Genomic DNA, 20,532 nt, shown 5'->3' with positions numbered 1-20,532 from the left:
CCTCCTGCGCCCTTATTTCAGCCCCTACACTGGACTGTTCTTCTGCGCGGGATCCATGAATGGGTGAGTACGATCCAATTTTTATCAGATTCGCTGGTATGTGTGTTTTATACCATTCGAACTACCTTTCTTCCAGTACTAAAGCAGGCTGGTATCAGGTGTGGTGCTGAGTGACTTTATTACAATGCTTTGGCTCTGAGGAGCAGCATTTTCTAAGTCTGGCCCTTTTGTTCTTCAAACGAGGCCATGATAGGTGCATAGAGGTTTAGCTTAGAACTGCCCACCCTTATTAGGGTTTTAAGTAGCAGTTTCCCTGAGCCCTTGTTGCCTTCTGTTCAGCTACCTATTACCCTGATACTATTTCCAGCAGCTTGTTCAGGTTGTTAGGTATCCCTCTGTTTGTAGGTCGAGCTGGCTTTGCTCCCCTCGCCTAGAATGTGGAGGGTTATTTATGAGCATGCCGCTCCCTCCTGAGTGTCTGAGCTCTCATGCTGAGAGTAGATTCTCCGCTCTCTAGAGCTTTATCATGGTAGAGCTAGTTTTTGCTCCCCTCACTGTTGAGGGTCACCTTGAGTATACTGCTCTCGTATGAGCGTGTGAGTTCCCTCTTTTGCTGTAAGTAGAGTTCCGCTCCCAGAGCTTTGTTACTTAACAACCTGCTCCTCGTTGCTGCTGTACCCTTCCGAGCTCTACCCTGTTAGTCGAGCTGGCATTGCTCCCCTCACTATAGAGGGTTGCCTATGAGCATGCCGCTCCCTGCTGAGCGTCCGAGTTTCCTCTCATTTAAGAGTCGAGTCTCCGTTCCCAGAGCTCTGTTATTCAGAAACCTCAGCACGTCAGGCCTTTCTTTAGGCCTCCTTGTCAGGTTGCTCTCATAGTTGGTCGAGCTAGCATTGCTCTCCTCACTTTAGAGGGTTATTTATGAGCATGTTGCTCCCTTTTTGAGCTCTCTTTGTTGGCTGAGTTGGCATCGCTCCCCTTATTTAGAGGGTCATTTATGAGCGTGTCGCTCCCTTCTGAGCGTCTGAGTTCCCTCTCATGTTGAGAGTTAAGTTCTCCGCTCTCCAGAGCTTTTTCTTGGTAGAGTTAGCATTGCTCCCCCCATTTTAGAGGGTCATCTATGAACATGCTGCTCCCTCCAGAGAGCATCTGACAATACGGTTTCTAAAATCCATATTTGGTAAGTGCGCACGCTAGTCTCTGTGCACTTTTCTAAAACCACGCTGTGGTAAGATCGCACACCGAGTGTTTTGCGGTCTTTTCTAAAATCCTGTATGGTATGGGTTACGCGCTGAGGCTTCGTGCCCATTTTTTGAGTCGGTTAGGCCCGTTTTTCACTTTGGGCCCCACTCTACTTATATATATGTGCTGAGTATCCTCTCTGTCTTGGTAGAGCTAGCATTGCTCCCCTCATTTTAGAGGGTCGCCTGTGAGCATGCTGCTCCCTCAGGAGCTCTCTTTGCTGGTCGAGATAGCATTGCTCCCCTCTCTTAGAGGGTCACTTTTGAGCATGCCACTCCCTTATGAGCGTCTGAGTCCCCTCTCATGTTGAGAGTTGAGTTCTCCGCTCTTCAGAGCTCTGCCTTGGTAGAGCTAGCATCGCTCCCCTCAATATTGAGGGTCACCTATGAGCATGCTGCTCCCTCCAGAGCATTTGGAGAATAGAATTTGCAAATCCATGTTATGGTAAGTGCGCACGATAGTCTCTGTGCACTTTCTGAAAGCCACGCTGTGGTAAGATCGCACACCAAGTGTTTTGCGGTCTTTTCTAAAATCCTGTATGGTATGGGTTACGCGCTGAGGCTTCGTACCATTCTTGGAGTCGGTCAGGCCCCGGTTTTCACCATGGGCCCCACTCTACTTATGTATGTGCTGAGTATCCTCTCATGCTGAGAATTGAGTTCTCCGCTCTCCAGAGCTCTGCCTTGGTAGAGCTAGCATTGCTCCCCTCATTATAGAGGGTCACCTATGAGCATGCTGCTCCCTCACGAGCTCTCCTTGTTGGTCGAGCTGGCACTGTTCCCCTCTTTATAGAGGGTTACCTATGAGCATGCCGCTCTCTCCAGAGCATTTGAAAAGAACGATGTTTACAAATCCATGTTATGATAAGTGCGCACGCTAGTCTTTGTGCACTTTCTGAAAGCCACGCTGTGGTAAGATCGCACACCGAGTGTTTTGCAGTCTTTCCTAAAATCCTGTATGGTATGGGTTACGCGCTGCGGCTTCGTACCCATTCTTTGAGTCGGTTAGGCCCGTTTTTACCTTGGGCCCCACTCTACCTATGTATCCCCAGTGATACTACTTGAACAGGGGCTACTACCAAGGATCTGTTGATACAGTTCCTTCAGCGAGCTCTTGTAGGAGCAAGCAGTAGCCCCTGGGTGACAGGCCAGGCTTAGTTACTATCTTAAGCGCTTGGTCGTATCCCCTTAAAGGAATCCCTTTTTTCTGATTCCAAGCCTTGAGCTCTACCCTGGGTCCAGGAGGTCCGGCCTCTATCATGTGAGTTCCGGGGTATGCAACTCAGGCCTTTGGCCGAAGGGGATAATGTCACTGACAGCCGTCAATTCATCCCAGGGACAACTCCCTTATCCTTTTGGTAGAGTTGATGCTTAGTGCTTGCCTTTGTGGAATGGCATGCACTCCCCTCAGCATGGCGGCGTGGGTATATCGTTCCCCATAGCGACCTCTATGTAACCATGGTTCCCTGAGAGGGAACGAGACACTGCGTCCTCTAGAGGTCGCTATGGGGAACTCCATCTACGTGACCCGTGTCTGAAGCATATATACAAAAACACCAAATATTGGCCGGCGACAGCCTATGACGTCGGGAAAAAGCGTCATCCGCTTCTTCGTCTGAAGCTGCATCCGAAGCATGGCCTAAAGTCTAGAGGACGCAGTGTCTCGTTCCCTCTCAGGGAACCATGGTTACATACGTAACCTGAGACGTTCCCTTTCAAGGGAACTTCGAACTGCGTCCTCTAGACTTTAGGCCATGCTTCGGATGCAGCTTCAGACGAAGAAGCGGATGACGCTTTTTCCCGGCGCCCTTTTATACTGTGGTCGCACCGGGAGTGACGTCATAGGCTGTCGCCGGCCAATATTTGGTGTTTTTGTATATATGCTTCAGACACGGGTCACGTAGATGGAGTTCCCCATAGCGACCTCTAGAGGACGCAGTGTCTCGTTCCCTCTCAGGGAACCATGGTTACATACGTAACCTGAGACGTTACCTGAGAAAACATTTTTACAGTACAATACACTGCCGTTCAAAAATTTGGGTGATCAATAAATTTTTTAAAGAAGTTTCTCAGGCTCATCAAGGCTGTATTTATTTGATAAAAAACACTGAATAATATTTCACAAAATATTATTGTGAAATATTATTGCAATTTAAAATAACAGTTTTCTATTTTAATATACTTTAAAATATAATTTATTCCTGTGAAGCAAAGCAGTATTTTCAGTGTCACGTGATCCTTCAGAAATCATTCTAATATGCTAATTTATAATCAATGTTGGAAAAAGTTGTGCTGCTTAATATTTTTTGGGACCTGTGATATTTTTCAGGATTCTTTGATAAATAAAAAGTTAAAAAGTACAGTGTTTATTCAAAATATAAATTTTGTGTACACAATATACACTATTCAAAAGTTTGGGGTCAGTAACTTTTTTCTTTTTTAATTAACACTTTTATTTAGCAAGGATGTGTTAAATAAAAAGTGATAGTAAAGACTTATATTGTTAGAAAATATTTATATTTTTAATTAATGCTGTTCTTTTTAACTTTTTAGTAGTCTAATCAAAGAATCAAAGAAAAAAAGTTTCCAAAAAATATTAAGCAGCACAACAGTTTCAGCACTGATAATAAATCAGAATATCAGAGTCATTTCTGAAGGATCGTGTGACACTGAAGACTGGAGTAATGATGTTGAAAATACAGCTTTGCATCACAGGAATACACTATATTTTAAAATATATTAAAATAGAAAACCAATATTAGAAATTGCAATAGCCTAAGAGTTCACAATATGACTTTTTTCCCTGTATTTTGATCAAATAAATACAGCCTTGATGAGCATAAGTGACTCCATAAAAAAAAAAAACAAGGTCAGTAGTTTATTAGGTATATAATATAGGCCTAACATAATATCAAAACAACTTAAGCATTTAAACTGATAGAAGAGAATAGAAAACAAACCGTTACCGTTCTGTGCCCATAATCCACTATTTCCAGCACTTAATCAAGCCACTCTTCTTTAATACATGAGGACGTTTTTTATTTCACTTGACATTGCGTTGGCTCTCGATTTGAGCTATTTCGACGCAACCATTGAAGTATTCGGTTTCTACAGCGACTCATTTGGTGCCCACCATTCTCTTTCTATGAAACCTGTAAACTGCCTTCACCGGTTCTAACTCTATAGCAGCACCAGCTCTATAGCGGTTTACCCGAGCATTGCAATTCTTTCATTTTAACTAGAATACAATCAAATGGCTTTCCCAACTCATTTTTGTGTGTGCGGTGGAAGAAGTGTGCGGCCGCGCACACGCGCAGCTTAGAGGAAACATTGATTACACTGACCTCTGATGTGAAAAGATTAAAGGAATTTACATTTTTCAGTTCATGGCCCCTTTATGCTATTTTGTTTTCAGCAGGGCCAGGGTGTGTAATAATTTAAAGTTTTATTATGCTTTGCTATAATGTGCTAATTAAGTTCTTTCTTCTGCACTGGAAGCTCCTGTCGCCAAGTCAAATTCCTTGCTTGTGTAAACATACTTGGTAATAAAGCTCTTTCTGACTTTTGACTAATTGAGATATTACAAATTCTTCAAGGGGTGGAACAGACACTAAATTTTGCTTTGTATCAGAGGACAGTTTAAGGCCGCCCTCTGGCTCTAAACACATTTCCTTAGTCATACGCACATTGAGCTTGTCTGGAGGAGGGAGTCAGACATCCTAAGCTGCCAAGTTTGGAGAACATTACACAGACGAGGTTCCATGTCCAAACCAGTCGCCTGCTGTGAGTCACACTCAGAAAGACACTGACGCCACAAACTTAATTCAGATTACCACAACAAACAGACACTCGATCCTCAACCACATGACCAAAACAAACAATGATTGGAGGACTGTGATCATAAAATGGACAGAAAAAAATACTACTTAGAAGTCTGAAACACATCCTAACCCAATTCTGGTTTGTCTTGTCAAGTGGCCTTTGAGACATCGATAAATCAGTGTAACCCTAGTCTTCAGGCATGTTTGCTGTCTGATTTGAAGAACAATCATTGGCTGTTGATTTGTTGACTGAAATGTTTTCTGGGAATTCAATTTCAGTTTATTTTCTGTTGTCTGAAGCACGGTACAAGTCAATAACCAGCTCTGTAAACATTCACGTTGACCCTCTGCTATTTCCACATGAGAGAATATGCTCAGGCGTGCACAGATCTCTCTGTAAACCACAAACCACCTCGACTCTCTATGGCTTTCTCTTATAGCAAAGGTTCATATCTGTCCATCAGTGGCAGTGTCCATAGAGGTTACTCAATCTTTTAACTGTGGTGTGTCTTTAGCTCAAGAAAGAATTCCTAACCCAGAGGGAGGGGCTTGGGAAAAAAAAGAAGAGGAAAAAATGGTCAAATCTACTGAATCAACAGGACATGAGATGATTTCCTTGGGCTGACTCAGAAATCTTGAGTCTAAAAAAAGAATCTCAGAAAATATAAGTAGACATGTGCTGACCCACATTTTGGTTAAGTTTTCTATGAGAACAAACATCTTCAGCCAAATATAGAAACTGTTCATTACAACTGTCCTAATGTTGGCATAACTTTTTTTTTAAACTAAAAAGTGTTCACTCTGCTAGTAACATCACAAAACAGTGCCATGATCAGTAGATGTTAACACAAATCTCTAGACATTTTTTATTTCAAAAGCACACAGTGAAATTTCAACACACGTTGCATGCATAGATTTGGTCACTACCTGGTGTCAAACAAATGGAAATCAGCTGATTCTAATGTTTAGGCAACTAATTCTAGCATCTACAATTAATTCTGTCCTAGAACTGGCAGACACATTCGCCTCAAAGGTCTTATTTACACTTGAGACCTGATCCCAAAAGTAATGTGTATGGGCACCAAAAACTGCATACACTATAAGGATTTATAAAAATAAAAATTAATAAAAAATAAACTTGGAGTAAAAATATGTGTACTGTCTGCACCCTCTAGATCTTGTGTATGGTAAAAGCATTTTGGTAACTCTGGAGGTGTAGTAACAATCCAAAGAAAATGAGTAACACGTTTTTTACATTTACACACATTTAAAACTAAAATCTATGCAGTTGTGCTCAAATAACTTTACATGCAATTCACATAACTAATTGAAAAGGCATTAAAATGTTATGTTTGAAAAAGTAAAGACTGGTGGTGATGGATGCGCTGTTTTGGACGATGTTTCCCATGGCATTTTAGGCTGGATTTATTTATTTAATGGATTTCTCTGGATCATACTACTTTCAATTCCTGTGGGTTCTAAATTCAGAAATCTTATTAGTTAACGGAGTTAAAAGTAAACATTTAAATAAAGACTAGTCTCTGATGTGCGCTTGACTTGTGAGAGTTGGCCTGGCAAGACAGACTGTATAATGACAGACACTGCCAGATACATTTGGTAGTCAAACGGACCATTAGTCTGTGATTGGCTCTGATGCCTGTGTACTGTTCTGTCCCACACAGGTGTGCTATTGGAGGCAAGGACAAAACCATACTGAAATGCCCAGAAAAATGAAGACTGTCCCACTGAACCCTGATAACAATGATAACCCTTGTGACCTTATATATATTATGAAAAAAATACCACTGCAGCTCAGCCGCATTTAGATAAATCAGATATGGAGGAAAAATGAACATTTGCCATGAACATTTTATTTTTGAAAGTTCAAAAGCTAAAGTCTAAAAAGACATGTTAATACTACAAATAATCTGCATTGACATTACAATTTACACTTGGTACATGGGTCTCAGACCACTTGTGATTGGATTTTATTAAGGGGAGCCTTTTTACATCAACGTATTATTCAATGTTTAAACAGTAAAAAAAACCTCACTGGCTCTCAAATATAATTGAGGTACAACAGAGCAGCCATAGAACAGCGATGTGGCCTCATGTGTTTCAAACTGCCTATGGGTTTTGAGTAATCAAAACCCATTCATGTAGTGTTGTTAGAACATAATCTTGCAGAGCAGATATGAATGCAGCTTATATAACCAGGTCTCTCATAAAGACAAATCTTTAGATGTGTGTGATTTAATGTGGTCCATACGGTGGCCGAGAAGTGCAAAACAAATCACGATTCTGAAAACAAAATAACAAATTACAAACGCAAATCTAAAAAACAAAATAATTCCGAAAACACAACAACAATTAACAAGTAAGAAAACACAATGACAAATCCGAAAACAAAATAAAAAGTCAGAAAACACAACGACAAATGTATACTATGCAGGGCTCGACATTAAAGGTCTCTGCACACTGAGTCCGAAATTTTCGCATGCGTTTTTTCGCATTCGCAATATTAAAAATTTGTCACGCACAGAGACCTTGCACACTGAGTCCGATGCGTTTTAATTAATCCGTTGTGAAAAAATTCGCAAAACTATACAAAATGTCTTCAAGCAGTGAGGATGATTTTGTTGTCCTCTCTCTTTTTAAAAAAAGAAAAAGAAAAAGGAAATATTGGGTCCATCCAATCCTTAGATTGCGCAGAGAGGAAGGAGAGTTCCACCTCCTTATCAAAGAGCTGCGGGATTATCCCGAGAGATTCAAAGTTTATTTCAGGATGTCAGTGCCTCAGTTTGATACTTTGCTAGCGATACTGAATCCACATATTAAAAAGAAGACCACCAATTTCCGTGAACCAATTTATCCTGAACATGGATACACCAACAGACACACACACACACACACACACCGAACTGCGGCATCGGAAAGGTGCGCGCCAGGCATAAAAAAATAGGCTACAGCAGTTCTTTATATTCTGTATCTTTGTATTCCGCAATTTGTTTGTCATAAAGTGCTCTGTGCTGCAAGACGAAGTGTATTAATTTGTCTGACACTATTTTGGATTTTGGCTTTCGCTTGTACGGTGGCTCTGAATGGTCAAAACACCTTCTCAAAGCATCTCAAAATGCTTTATACGGATGCGAAATACGTAAAAAAATCGAACCCGATCCGAATTTTTTTTTGACGGACGAAAATTTCGGAGGCAGTGTGCAAACGTGATTGACAAAACGTGAGGTCGTATTTATTTTTCAACGTGCGAAAATTTCGGACGAAAAATTCGGACTCAGTGTGCAATGGCCTTAACACTTGTCCGCTTGTCTGGGACAAGTGAATGTTTTGGACGGGCAAGTGAAAGAGAGATTTACTTGCCCAATCGGACAAGTAACTTGAAAAATTCAACAACAATAACAATAATAAAGAAAATTCAAGCTATGGGGGCAGAAAATGTATTTATATCATTTCATATAGTCAAACAATATCACACGAAGATCGAGCGCCATTTTCTTTGCTTCAAAAATCCTCATGATTACAAATATGATAACAGTTCAATAAACAAGAAGTTAACATTAAGAGACTTACGTTTTAGACACCATATTGCCTGTTTTTGCTCTATTTCACCAACAAAAATAACTCCAAACACAGCCACAGCACGTTTTGTGTCTCTGAGCAACATGACGGTATTTCGTGCCTGAATGAATGTCCCTCAGAGATGCATTAACAGTGGGTAAATATATATATTCCACTTCAGATGCAGCTTCTGTGTTTCCTCTTCAATGCAAAGATTATTTTTTTAAATACTGATTTCATTTGTTTGGTAACAGCCCAAATGTCTCATTATACTAACTGCCTGATTAAATTGAACTCTAATTAAAAAATTTAAAATTTAAGTTTGAAAATTATGAAAATTCATATATATATATATATATATATATATATATATATATATATATATATATATATATATATAAAAGTAAATATTAGCATTTTATTTTTAAGTTTACTATAAAATAATTGTATTTGTGTTTAATACTAACTTTTTATTTTAAAATATAATAGTATCACACTTTATTATTTTGTTCATTATTTCATTTAAAAAGAAAAATCTAACTAAATAAACTAAATGTTTAAATCAACCAATAATCAATAATAATGATTTTATTCCGGTCCTCACAGACAAATTTTCACAAAATAAATAAAAATACATAGTTACCGAAAAAGGTGTAGGCTGCAGAAGCCTTGCTTATTATGCCTACCGTTTATACATAGTTAACTGAATGGGCGACACTTTTCACTAAGTTAAATAATACAAAATAAACAATATTACAAAAACATTTCCCAAAATGTACAAACATAATTCAAAACTAGTGATCGACCGATATTGAATTTTTATAACCGATACCGATACCAATTATTTGTATGTCTATGTGCCCGATAACCGATATGCAGAACCGATATTTATTTACTGTTATAAAGTAAATAAATGACTGCGTGAAGTAAGTCCATACTTCACTTTGGTTTTTCCTCCTTTCAGTCATCTTAACAAAAAATGTTTTGAGAATTAGCAGTCTTTCACGCAGGGCTCTAGACACATTCTTCCCACTGATCTCACTTTTGCGCACGAGCACATAATTTGGTTGCAATTTGTTTTTTGTTTTTGCTACAACATTTGATTAATCAATGCATGCTGATGAACTTTTATCATAGTTTATAGTTATATGGTAACGAAAGTTTTCAACATTCAACTCGTTCTTTTTCATCTGTATTATTTGTGATTTAAATTTTGTGAACAGGAATTCCTTTTTTCGTGCACTTTTTACTTTCAAATTTGCGATCTTGGTGTCACATTTTACAAGAAAAGATCATTGTCTGTTTTGCTTATATCTATACACCTTTAACTTTTTAAGACTAAAACAAAAGATGGATTCATTGTTATTCTTAATTAAAAAGCGCAACAACAATAAAACAGTAAGTTGACAATGACAAACTCTTACATAACATTTATCAACAAAAACGAATAAGATGAGGCATGGCATAGGACACACCACATGCTGTACTATATACCTAGTATATTACAGAATGTTTAGCAAACTCTGAGGAAGCAAATAAATATTAATATATATATATTTTTTTAATTAAGGAAAGCCTCCATAGCATAACCTGAGGTAAACAGCAAAGATAACAAGCTTCTCAAAATGAAAACAAAAAGAAAAGTAAAACTAAACTGGCTGTAGCTGACAGGACTTGCATGTTTTTTCTACAAGAACACCAGCATGTTCACCTTCTCTGGTTTAAGAAGCGGTCTTTTACTTTAGTTTGAAAACAAATCCATCCGTTGCGCTCCATCCGCGACGCGCACCTTCACGCTCGTGCTGACGCGGCGAGTATGAACCAGGCTCTACCCACTAAGCGCTCGTGCTGAAAGCACCTCTCTTCACGTGATCAGTGAAATCTGTCTCCTGCTATAATGTGCTGCGGCTGGCAGCGCGCGCTGTATGAAGCAGACGCTTAGGAGTAGCGCAGACCTGGCACTCGTACAAATGCGACCACGTCAAATTTTAACTCGCAAACAATTACCATTTTGATCACAGTCTAGAGCCCTGTCATGTTAAATTTAATCTTCATATTACAACAATAAAAAAACATTTTATTTATAAAAAGCTTTAGCAGCAACACTAATATTAGCAGTAAGCAAAATTAACATAGAAAGTCTAATGTTTTCAAATGGAGAAAATAAAGGAAAGGAGTTATATCAACTTCATTTTTAACTACAGTTTTAGTAGGTTTATAAGCTGTTTAATAGGATAAAGAGTGAAGAATAATTCACTGGATAATGTTAATTCACGGAATAATATTCTCTGGAATATTGGAATATAACAAGCATTGTATTTTATTGCATTTCTCAACTGGCATGCTCTAAATTATGCTGCTGACAGCGCGGTTTATATGCCTTTACACAGAACTATAGGCTACTCAAACTGCGATCGATCGCGGAGATAATAAATAATTAATTTCCATAGAGTTGTATTAATTTAGATGTTTATAAACGAAATAATGGTTATATAGTAAGTGTTAATACAATTTAGGGTGCTTCAAAAAAGTGAATCTTGTTAAAAGTTACATGCGGTGGCCGTGCCGAGCATTTCTTGAGCATCAACCGCTGAGTGAACTGCAATATGAAAGCGGCTTCACGAGACTAATGATTAGCATATAGACAACAGAGAGAGAATTACATTCAATGCTTTTCTTTCCAACATGCAATCATTCATGGCTGTATTATTTAATTCATGCAAAGTTACGTCTTTATTGGGAGAGGACTTGACGGATTATGTGACTCCGACTTCACGAGACTAATAGACCACAGAGAGAATTAAATTCAGCGCTTTTATTTCCACCATGTGCTAATTCATGGCTGTGTTATTTCAGGCAAAGTTATAGCCTATCTTTATAGGGACAGGGCTTGACAGAGTATCTTATTTATCATATTTCTTAGAGCCAAGTTGCATTTAAACTATATATCAGGCATTTATGTAATACATCTAATTTGTGCATTAATGCCTGTAATATTAAATAGTTTACTAACTACAGCAAATCAAGTACCTGCACGCCGTTGCTGTCTCGTCTCCCTTCAGATGCGCTGCAATTGCGATCCTGCACGCAATTCTGAAAACGTCCACAAGATGGCGGTGTTTATCGGGGAATCCGATATTACAAAACCGATATTCGATTATGAAAAAATGCTTAAATATCGGGAAAAATATCGGTAAATCGATATATCGGTCGATCTCTATTCAAAACAAACATAAAAATACACATTCCAGCTATTACTTCAAATTTTTACAAGCACAATTTATTAATACTAAGTCATACAATTGTTTATCACCTTATTTTTATATATTTTCTTAAACTGGCAAAGTGAATTACATACTTTTATTTCCTTATCACATTTATTCCATAGATTTACCCCTTTGACAGATAAACACCTACTTTTTGCATTACTTCTTGCCCTTACTTTTTTGAACATATAAAATCCTCTTAAATTATACTGACTTTCTGTTATTTTGAACAGCCTCTGAATACAATTAGGAAGTAAATTATTATAAACTTTGTACATTAACTGTAAAATATATAAATCAACTAGATCTACAAATTTTAATGCATGTAAATTAATAAACAATTAATTTGTTGGTTCGTAATAATCAATCCTTTTAACAATCCTAATAGCTTTCTTTTGTAACATATATATTTAATTTAAATTAGTTTTATATGTGTGACCCCACACCTCCACACAATAAGTAATGTATGGAACTATGAGCGCACAATTCAATATATATAAAGTTTTTTCATTCAAAATATGTTTTATTCTATTTAATATTGCAATGGATTTGGACATCTTTGTTTTTACATGATTAATATGTGATTTCCAACATAATTTATGATCAATTATAACACCCAAAAATGTATTTTGTACAGTCTTTCTATTTCCTCATTATTAATCATTAGTTTCACTTTGTTACTTTGTCGTTTACTGAATACTATAAACTTTGTTTTACTTAAATTCAGTGAAAGTCTGTTATCATCAAACCATTTTTTTGAAAACCCTCAATTCGATTTGTACAATTCCCACTGTATTCAGAAGCTGTTCCAAACTTTTCCCAGAACAATATAAATTAGTATCATCAGCAAACAAAACCATTTTTAATACTTTAGACACTTAAATATCATTTATGTACAGTACAAACAACTTAGGGCCTAGCACCGAACCTTGTGGAACACCACTTTCATTCAATCTTATTTAACATTATTAATTTGTACAAATTGATATCTGTCATTGAGGTAACTTTTTTAAGCTTTCCCTCTTATACCATATCTCTCCAGTTTCATCATTAATAATCCATAATCAATAGTAGGGCTGGGCGATATGGCTGAAAACTGTATCACGATATCAGTGTTTCATATCGGTCGATATCGATAATTATTGATATTTTTTTAAGGTGGTAACGTTACATCAAGTTCGTGGTATTACCAGTCTTGGCGGGGACGACGGTCTTGCATAATTAGCAGACGACATTTGGTCTGACTACGGTCAGACTTATAATATCCAAAAAACTGCCATACTGGCGAGCTGACTTTCTCTTTTATTTACAATTTCCTCACTCTATGCGGCACTCATTTTCTGCTTATGAAGAGGAATCCAGCCAGGTCTGGCTGCAGACGTGCACTCTCAGCCGCGCGTGCGCACTTAGACACGAGACAACGATATGGCGCAACCAAACATGATACTGTTACATGATTGGCTGTTAGCGTGTCACTCCCTACGTTGCTAGGTTACCAGAGAGCGAGTGCCTTTGTTAATGCAACCAAACTTGCTTCGCAACCTTTGTTTTCTTCCGACGAAGAATAAAAAATATCGAACGTTTTATCGAACACATTTTTTATTGATATCGTTCACGTGTCTATCGCGATACATATCGTTATCGTTTTATTGCCCAGCCCTAATCAATAGTGTCAAAAGCTTTTTTTAAATCTAGGAACACCCCCACAGTATATTCATTATTATCCAATGAAGAAGACATCTCTTCTACCAGTTGAGGTCGACCTGTTTGTTCTAAAACCATACTGATGATCACTCAATAATTTGTGCTTATCTATAAAATTATCAAGCCTGTGCACAAATATTTTCTCAAAATTTTTTGAGAACTGGGAAAGAAGAGAAATTGGTCTGTAAAACAGTGACAGGAAAAAACAGTGACAATCTCCATTTTTAAAAATAGGAATAACTTTAGCTGTTTTCATATTACTAGGGAATATTCCAGTTAAAAAGGACTGATTACAAATGTGTGTAAATGGTTTTACTATATGTTCTATAATATTTTTTATTAACGACATGTCAATATCATTACAATCAGTGGAATATTTATTCTTAAGAGTTGTTAACAATGTCGAGTATTTCCTTTTCATCAACTCCCCTAATAAACATTGAATAATCATTACTGGAAATATTAATTTAATCTATCCTATCCCCAGTTCTTTTCTACATGATCACTTTTGCTATAATTACAATAAATAATTATCTTTATAACTCAATTTAAATAAATACAAATTTTCTCTCCGGGCAAGTAACTTTTATACTCGGACAAGTAAATGACGAATTTACTTGTCCGAATGACAACCACATGATAATGCTTAATGTCAAGCCCTGCTATGTATACTACTTGTTGCAAATAGTGGCAATTATCTGCACCTCAGTATTGTAGTAAAAAAAAAACAGTATGCAATAATAACGTACTGAGTGTAAATTATATTTTTAATTAAAATTATTAAACGGATGCCACCTTATTGGAACAATAAAGCCCTCCCTACTCCTACCCGATACTTTATTTTCAACTTTTGGATTATTGCCTTAATTTTTATAGAAAATAAATGCCTTTCCGATGCGATACGAGATTTGAAAAGGGAGAGGAAAAAAGTTTGAAGAACCCGGGTCGATTGCATCAAAAAACACGATGACATGCTCTACGTCTGCGCCACTGGAACTGATGCTTTACTGTACTTCTTCTGGTTCTTCCTGTACATCTTGATTGACAGATGTCTCGTCCAGTCAGCGGTGAGTAATCTATTCCCAAACCAATGGCGCTGTCTCAAACTATACCTCTTCCGGTTTGTCTTATTTGTTGTTGTGTTTTCTGACTTGTTTTGTTTTCGGATTTGTCATTGTGTTTTCTTACTTGTTATAATGTTTTCGGAATTGTTATTTTGTTTTTTAGATTTGCATTTGCGTTTGTGCACATGACATTTTATAAGCACACATATGTACCAGTATCACATTCTGGTCGATATGATATTTCCATTGTGCGGTCAATAACTGATAAATGGCCATTATTAAAATTATAGGTCAGACTTTAATTTGGGGAACAATTCTAACTATTAACTATGATTTTACCTCAATAAACTCCTAATTTTCTGCGTATTAATAGTTAGTAAGGTAGTTGTTAAGTTTAGGTATGGGGTAAGGGATTAAAATATGGTCATACAGAATAAGGCATTAATATGTGCTTTAGAAGTACTAATAAACAGCTAATATGCTAGTAATATGCATGCTAATAAGCAACTAGTTAACTGGTCCCTAAACTAAAGTGTCACCAAATTCTATACTACTTTATCAAAATAGATTTTTAATAAAACACTAAACACTAAATTTAACCATTTTAAATGCTACAAGTGAATTTGGGCAACACAGTAAGTATAATATAATATGAAAAATAGATATTAATTTCAGTATTTGCTAAAGATTGCATTGAACACTGTTGTTTGAATTTGAGTCTTAAAGATTAATTTATTGTTAGATGATGTGACATAGACATAATCTAAACATAAAAAGAGGAAATTAGCATGACATTGGCCTCTAATATAAGCTAGTAAACTCTATAGTACCAACATATTGTCCATCCCCTTTATGATGTTATTATTATAATAATATGTTTGGTAGGAATTTACCATTTTCAGTTAGATCAAGCTGAAATGTTGCTGTTTATACGGCCAGATGATAGTACCACATATGAAGATCCATTTCTTCTGTTTTGACTTTCAAATCTGTGCAAATCTGCACAAGAACAAAAAAAAAAAAATCTATGAAATAGAGATTCAGACGAAGGACAAACATTACCTGTAAATCAAAGCCACAGTTCACATAACTCGAATACAAAATAAAACTATTATCTTTCAGGGTCAGACTGTATAATCAACAATAAATCTTTGTGTCAGAGGAAGCTCAGTGATTGGGAAAGGAGATAAGCACTGGAGTAAATATAGAATGGTTCCTCTCTGCCTATCACAATACATTAATCAAGGACATAATATGCACAAGTAACACAACATCACACAGGTAACACAAGCATATATGAACCTTTAAAGGGTTAGTTCACCCAAAAATGAAAATTAGCCCATGATTTACTCGCCCTCAAACCTTCCTAGGTGTATATGACTTTCTTCTTTCAGACGAATCTAATCGGAGTTACATTAAAAATTATCCTTGCTCTTCCAAGCTTTAGAATGGGAGTAGGTGGGTGGCTTTTTACAACAGTCCAAAGGTAGTTAAATACAGTTCATCCTTCCATAATAAAACGTGCCTCAATACGGCTCCAGTGGGAAAAGGCCTCCTGTAGCGAATCAATGTGCTTTTGTAAGAAAAATATCCACATTTAAAACGTTATAAACACTTACGTAGGATGTATGCACAGCACACGAGCCTGTGAGATATGCTAGTCTTGTGAGTTTGGTTACAAGAGCAAAGGAAGCAAAGTTTACTTCCTTTAGCAAAAGAAAACCAGTCTCCTCTTGGCTTATATCAAAATCCTCCGACATTTTTCTTCACAAATCCTCGTTTTGTACTTCTAATTCGTGACTGGCGTTTTGTTTTGCTCTCTCTCCGCTGTGCTTCTGTGTTTGTCACTAATCGCGCATAGGCCTACATCCTACGTCATCCACCCAGAATGGCTTCCGCCTACAACAGTTAGTGGAAGTAAGAGAAAAGTGCTTATAACTAGGGCTGGGAAAATAAATCGATGCATCGCGAATTGAGAAATGATTCAGCATCAATTCTGAGATTTTCCCAATGCCTGACGATTCCTCTGGAATCGATTCTGAGCTTAGCTTTGAACAGCAGATGGCGCTGCATGCTTTAGAAACAGCCATACTCTGCTTGTTTCCAAATCCTTACACACACTTGAACCTAAAATAATCATTCATAAAATTCAAAAAGTTTGAAGCGAATTACAAGGGTGTTCACAGTGGACTGTGCTTACATTAATCACGCGTCATAAAAGCATTCTGAGCTGAGGTGAAATTACATGACTCAGCCGAACGCACAAGCGCTCTTCACACGAATCGATTCTGCATCGATTTATCGTCCCAGCACTATTTATAACGAATGAATGAATAATGCATTTATATAGTGCTTTTATTGTGCATTGCCGTACACCCAAAGCGCTTTACAATCATCATAACATTTTAAATATGGATATTTTTCTAACAAAAAATGTTACAGGAGGCCTTTATTCACCCCCTGGAGCCATGTGAGGCACGTTTTATTATGGATGGATGCGCTTTATTTGACGTCTTTTGGACTGTTGATAACCCCCCCCCCCCCCCCCACCCCACCTGCCTACTCCCATTCTAAAGCTTGGAAGGGCAAGGATAATTTTTAATGTAACTCCGATTGGATTCGTCTGAAAGAAGAAAGTCATATACACCTAGGATGCCTTGAGGGTGAGTAAAAATTAGCTAATTTTCAACCCTTTAAGCTTTTGGGACATTTTACATTCAAAAATGTAAATACACTATATAAAATATCATTAAACAAGAATTTAATTTGTATTTAGGTACAATGCCTGAATGCCTTTTAATAATAAAGCTGTTCTTTAGCTTGATAAAGAATGTAGGAATAATTGTTATTTTTCTTGTGTTGAAATGCCATTAAACAACAACAAAAAAACTTGTGCTCTGAATGAGTGAAAAACATATAAGGCATTTGTTTGTGTGAAGGAATGTCGCTGCTTTACCAGTCAAAATACAAACTACAAGCTTCCTCATGTTATATCGTGATATATCAAAAAAAGCATTTGAATGGGACATGTTGTAGTGCTCGAAATCATTGCTGTAAGGATTTAAACGTAATGCAAGTAGTGTCATTTGTATCCACGACAGATGTAACAATTTAGTGTGTGTGTGTGTGTGTGTGTGTGTACTGTTGTGAAACGCCTCTGATCAAACAAACTGTTGCATCCATAAAAGTTCAATCATATTACATTTACTTAACCAAAAATAATGGATATAAGATATCAGCTATCCCAGAGCTGGTGTTCTGCATCGTCTGTTAAGAATAGCCTGTGATATTTGTAACGTACAGAAATAGTCCGATCTGTTATTACAACTCAAGTAAACATGTAAAACAGGTTTCCTATCAGTCCTCATAACTTGATGGCAGATGCATTGAAATGCAGACTTTGATGTCACTCTTGCGTATCGGAAATTAATAAGAACCTGTCTGGACTGTGCCCTAAACCCATTAGAATTGATAAATGAGTCGACAGGAAGTTTTTAAATGTCATATAATGAAAAACGTCTATCACCACAAAACACGTGCGGAAGAGACGTGAAATAGAAACTGACTGAAGGTAAACTGCTGCTCGCTAATGAAAGCAAATCTCGTCAACAATTTCATATTACTGAACATTTGATCTAGAGGTTGTTATAAATTAACAGGAGCTTTGAAGCATGGTAAATAAATACTGTGTCGCGATATCCAAACCTCGCGCGGTGCTCCGATTGCATGCGCGAGCCACTCCATCTCCCCTCAGAAAAACGCTCCCTAACTGTTGTGGATGTGACCGATGTCACGGCACAAAAATCCCTAAACACTCATGCCAGCGCACCTTCCTATGACCTGCGCCATATTTGAACACCCCTAGGAAGTATTCTGAAAAAAACGGAAACGGATAAAACTTAAAGAAATGTAGGCGCGGTGAAACGATGAAGTGTTACAGTCCCGCGACTTACCTCGCGCCTCCTGGGTCACCGTGAATACGAGTAAAGCCAGCAGTATCGAGCGGTTAAGTAATGTTCCCACGTCCATCGTGCTAGTGATCATTCTTTAGGACTGGTCAGTTTTTTCCTTACACATTCAAGTAGACAGGTCTTTTCTTCGAGAAAGAGAGCGTTCTGATTGGTCAGAGCGGAGAAATATGCCCCGCCCACATTATTCACGCGTTACCCTGCCTCAGTTCAGCAGGGGAGTTCAGCTGTGCCTCTAAACTACTGCGAATCAGTCCTGTGAATGTTGTTTGGAAATTGATCTGATCATCCCAGATGCAGTTCTTATGATCAGCGAGATCATGAGATACTCTTGGCAGTAATTTTAGATGCACAGCTGAAAAAAAAACAAACAAAACCCCCCCCCAGCCCTTAGATGGTTTTGATTTCCACATTTACATGATATCAAAACATGCAATTATATTTTCTGTATGAATGCACTTAGGGTGTCTCTGTGGCGCATTAAACAGTCTAAATGCGTCTTTTTGTGATGCATGTGCTGCTTTACATTCAACTGTTGTGCTTCCTACACATATAATAGGAAATAGAAAGTAAACATAATGAGTTCCTATATGACCAGAAATGAAAGAACTATGTTCTCAGAATGAAATGAGCCAGGCCAGACACAGCCTGAAGGCAGAGATTGATGAGAAGCGATTATATGCAGTTAGTGCACTGCAGCAAACTTCTCTTTCCTGTTGGTCAGAGTGGAATTGAACTATTTGAAATAGGCTGACGAGGCATTTTTATTAGTTCAGAACTGCTCAGAATAGAACTAGACTGTGCTGCTGATGTATAAAACAGAGGTAATGACAGGATGTGATGCAAAAGAACGAGGCCAATGATGACTGATTATTAAGACTAAGTTAAAACTTTTTAGATATATTTTTGATAAACTTCCCAGTGAGTTTCAGCCTTGCAAAAGGTAATACTAAAATGTTATCTGTGCCAAGCTTTGCTCTAAATCATTATACATTTAGTTTTTTTTTCTTCAACCACATATCCTGCTTTATGCATCTCCACTCTGCCCCCTTGTGACCTAATATTGTGTGTGGGGGGGGGGGGGGGGGGGGGGGGGGGAATCAATACATTTATTAAGTTTTAAATTGATCAAACGTGTCAGTAGAGACATATGTTACAAAAATTCCTAATAATAAAAATGCTGTTCTTTTGAACATTACAATGATTTGTGACAGATTATGTGACCCTGAAGACTGGAGTAATTGTTGCTGAAAATACAGCTTTGCCAACACATTAATAAATGTTACAGAAGAGGGACACAGATGGCGTGATGTACAAATAAACAGGCGTTTATTGACAGAATCAGGCAAATGGAGTGGAACAGGAAAGAGGTGATTCTTAGATTCTTCGGAGTATGGGAGGAACGTGAACTTGAGAATCTCTTTCTTGAATAGGTGACAGGAACAGGAGCAGAACATACACCTCACTGAAGCGGCAGACTTGGACTGGACTCGGGAGCAGACGGACTGGGGATCGCTGGAGAGAACACTTGGGAAGAGACACGGCAGGTAAGTAGACGAGGAGGTTAGTATCAGGCTTTGCGATAGTGATAGCAATGTTGGTCCTCGTCGAATGAACGAGACCGGACACTGGAGTGTTGTGAGGTGTGTGTATTTGAGGAGTGCTGGATGATTGCTATGATGACGTGCAGGTGCAGATGATTAGAACTCAGGTGACGGCGTGCGCTGTGATTGACTGGTGATTGAGCCTGTCCGGTCTGTAACAAAATTACATTTTAAATATATTCAAATAGAAAATTTCACATTCTTACTGTATTTCTGATCATATACATTCACCCTTGTGAACATGAGAGATTTCTTTCAAAAACATTGAAAAAAATCGAACAGACCAAA

At 37.7% G+C, this 20,532-nt stretch overlaps 1 protein-coding gene across 1 annotated transcript in view; it reads right to left on the bottom strand.

Moving 5' to 3' along the window:
- LOC306881493 (TGF-beta receptor type-1-like) overlaps positions 1 to 18,784 on the bottom strand; it is a 61,474-nt gene extending 42,690 nt beyond the window's left edge. Inside the window, exon 1 of the mRNA XM_079435633.1 lies at positions 18,626 to 18,784. Within this exon, the coding sequence (XP_079291759.1) occupies positions 18,626 to 18,716 (91 nt within the window). The 5' untranslated portion in view covers positions 18,717 to 18,784. The remainder of the gene's footprint in view (positions 1 to 18,625) is intronic.
- Positions 18,785 to 20,532: the final 1,748 nt, after the last annotated feature.

This window comes from Barbus barbus (genome assembly GCF_936440315.1).
Source record: "Barbus barbus genome assembly, chromosome: 15".
NCBI lineage: Eukaryota > Metazoa > Chordata > Actinopteri > Cypriniformes > Cyprinidae > Barbus > Barbus barbus.
This window is presented reverse-complemented; position numbering and strand designations above follow the sequence as displayed.